The sequence below is a fragment of the Apium graveolens genome, chromosome 3 (genome assembly GCF_009905375.1).
Source record: "Apium graveolens cultivar Ventura chromosome 3, ASM990537v1, whole genome shotgun sequence".
NCBI classification, from domain to species: Eukaryota; Viridiplantae; Streptophyta; class Magnoliopsida; order Apiales; family Apiaceae; genus Apium; species Apium graveolens.
The window spans coordinates 278,547,884-278,550,428 of record NC_133649.1 but is presented as its reverse complement, the minus strand read 5'-3'; the positions used below and the strand labels follow the sequence as shown (position 1 = coordinate 278,550,428).

At 31.1% G+C, this 2,545-nt stretch overlaps 1 protein-coding gene across 1 annotated transcript; it reads right to left on the bottom strand.

Moving 5' to 3' along the window:
• Positions 1–1,391: 1,391 nt before the first annotated feature.
• Positions 1,392–2,138, bottom strand: LOC141715067 (uncharacterized). Its single transcript, XM_074518552.1, has 3 exons — positions 1,886–2,138; positions 1,658–1,762; positions 1,392–1,585 (listed from the first exon to the last, which is right to left on the bottom strand). Exons 1-3 carry the CDS (start codon positions 2,136–2,138, stop codon positions 1,392–1,394), a joined length of 552 nt encoding a protein of 183 aa, XP_074374653.1.
• Between the last annotated feature and the right edge of the window lie 407 nt (positions 2,139–2,545).

Here is a 2,545-nt window from a genome sequence, read left to right as displayed (position 1 = left end):
ATTTATTTAATTTAATTTTTTGTTTTGGTATTGATTTTGATATTGGTTATATTTATTGTTCTTAATTGTAGCGAAATATATCGTACGATTGAATGAGAGTGTTAAAAAATATAAGATCATGTTCGGGCTTTTTTTTGATGCCTTGAGATTTTAAAACGACCGGTTACTTAACGTAAACAAAATATATAATGAATTTCAAAATTTTGAACATGACAGCACTAACACTGTGCTCCAGATATTTTATAGGAGAGAAGAGAAAAGATGGGAGGAGTAGAGAAGAGAAATAATAAAAGAAAATAAATCAGTTGTGTACTCCCCTGTATAAAAAAAAGGAGGGAAACTGACCAATAAAAGAAGATAATATGAGAGAATCATTCTAAAACTTCCGATTTTTGGGAAGAAAGTTTTGGGGAGAAATTATAGGAAATTTTCTCTGCCAATTATTTCTGTTTTCTCGCCAAAAAACTCGGGAGCACGCTTAAGAGGGAAAATTTTAAAATTATATTTTCTCTTTTCTTCTCTCTATTTTCAAATTCTGAAGCAGAAGGTGAGAATCATTAGCCATAGGACGCCCATGTGACAAAATTTAGGGATTTGCTTCTAAAAAACCACTTCAATAATCCTCTCATTTCCTAAAAAATTTAGGCGAGAGAAATCCAAACCCCGATTTATAGTAACTAAAATTGCTCCCCTACTTCATGCCAGGTCATTTGCCCCTCTTTTTTCTCCTGCTATTTCTCAATCCCATGCTCCTTTTTCTGCCGGACTATTTTTTTCCCTTCCAGCGTTTGTATACAGGAGTGTATGTATATTTAGATGGGGTGGTGTAGTGTGCGTGTGTATTTTTATGTTTTTTTTTATTTTTATTTTAAATTTGTTATTTTACATTAATTGTACTAAATTAGTAATATAAAAATTAACAATGGGTAACAAAAATATTTAGTAATATATTTTTTATTTTACGCTAATTGTAATAAATTAGTAATTATAATGATTTCGACTAATTATATTTTAAATTTGCAAATTTTAGTTTATTTAAATTAAATATATTTATGAATTTACTTATCATAAAAAATTATCCAAAATATTCAAAATAGATTTTATTGAGATACATGAATACACGGCATAAAAGAGTAAACGAGAAAAATATTTAATAAAAAGTACATCATAATACAATAATAATAAAAATATATAAATAGTCGAATACACTTCGTCTTAATCTACACATGATATTCCTCTGCCCCGTGAATCTCTCAGATATGTCTCACGATATCATTTTGCAATTGAATATTAGTTTTTTGTCTCAAATTTGTTGATGCACCTGTATAAATTTCATGAAATTCTTGGTACGAGTGCGCCTGGTAGAAATTAAAGGTACAAATTCATCAAAGTCATAATTTTTCATTTAAAAAGTTCAACTCCCTTTCTTCTACAAAAATGATATTGTGCAAAATTATACAAGCTGCCATAATATCTTTCATTGTGTCAATGTCCCAAAAATGTGATGGTCTGTGTATCATTGCAAACCGATCTTGCAACACTCCAAATGTCCTCTCAACATCTATTCTAGCAGTTTCTTGTGCAGCTGTAAAAAAAAATTGTTTCCTTGAGAGGATGTGATAGTTTCAACAAACGTAAGTCAAAAAATGATATATACCAGTAGTAAGATAATATCCCATATTAAATTCGTGTCCATTAATAGTACATCCCACTTCTAGTCCAAGAAGACCTTTTGCTAATTTTTCAGATAAATTGGATCGTTCTAAGACATTAATGTCATTTACCGATCCAGGTAATCCAAAAAATGCATGTCAAGTCCAAAGGTCTTTTGAAGCCATTACTTATAAGATAATAGTGGGTTCACGAATATGACCAGTAAACATACCTAGCCACGCAGATGGACAATTTTTCCATTTCCAATGCATACAATCGATATTGCCTAACATTACAGGAAAGTCGGTACGTTTGTTCTCCTCCAACAATTTAGCCTCATCTTCATTTGTTGGTCGTCTCAAATAATTTTCACAAAATATTACGACAACTGCTTTAACAAATATTCTCAAACTCCCAATTGTTGTGCTTTCTCCAATTCTTACATAATCATCAATAGAATCAGCTGGAGTTCCATATGCAAGCATTTTAAGTACGACTATTAATTTGTGCAGAGATGATAATCCACAAATTCCAGCGACATTACATCTTTGAGTAAAGTAAATATCATGAATTGTAATTGCTTCTTGAATTCATAGGAGTAATGACTGACGCATCCAAAATCTTCTACGAAAAAATTCATCTGGATATGTTGTTCTATCAGAAATGTAATCATGATAAAGTCTAGCATGACCTTCTCTATTTCGATTAGACACACAATGATTCATCACTGATCCACCATGATGCGATTTCATATTTTCTCTATGGTGTTGAAGATATTGATAAGCAACATTAGTCATCGTCAGTGGGGCTTGAGCTTCTTCTTCTGCATTCATCAACTCGTGGATAATTCGAATATTATTTGACGTCGTGGAATGAATTCAAGTATTTTTTG

Coding starts and splice junctions, on each gene's coding strand:
- LOC141715067 (XM_074518552.1), bottom strand. CDS start 2,138: ATGCTTGCATATGGAACTCCAGCTGATTCTATTGATGATTATGTAAGA. Junction 1,763..1,885: donor TTGTCCATCTGCGTGGCTAG/GTATGTTTACTG, acceptor TTAATGTCTTAG/AACGATCCAATTTATCTGAA. Junction 1,586..1,657: donor GGGATATTATCTTACTACTG/GTATATATCATT, acceptor TTTTTTTTACAG/CTGCACAAGAAACTGCTAGA.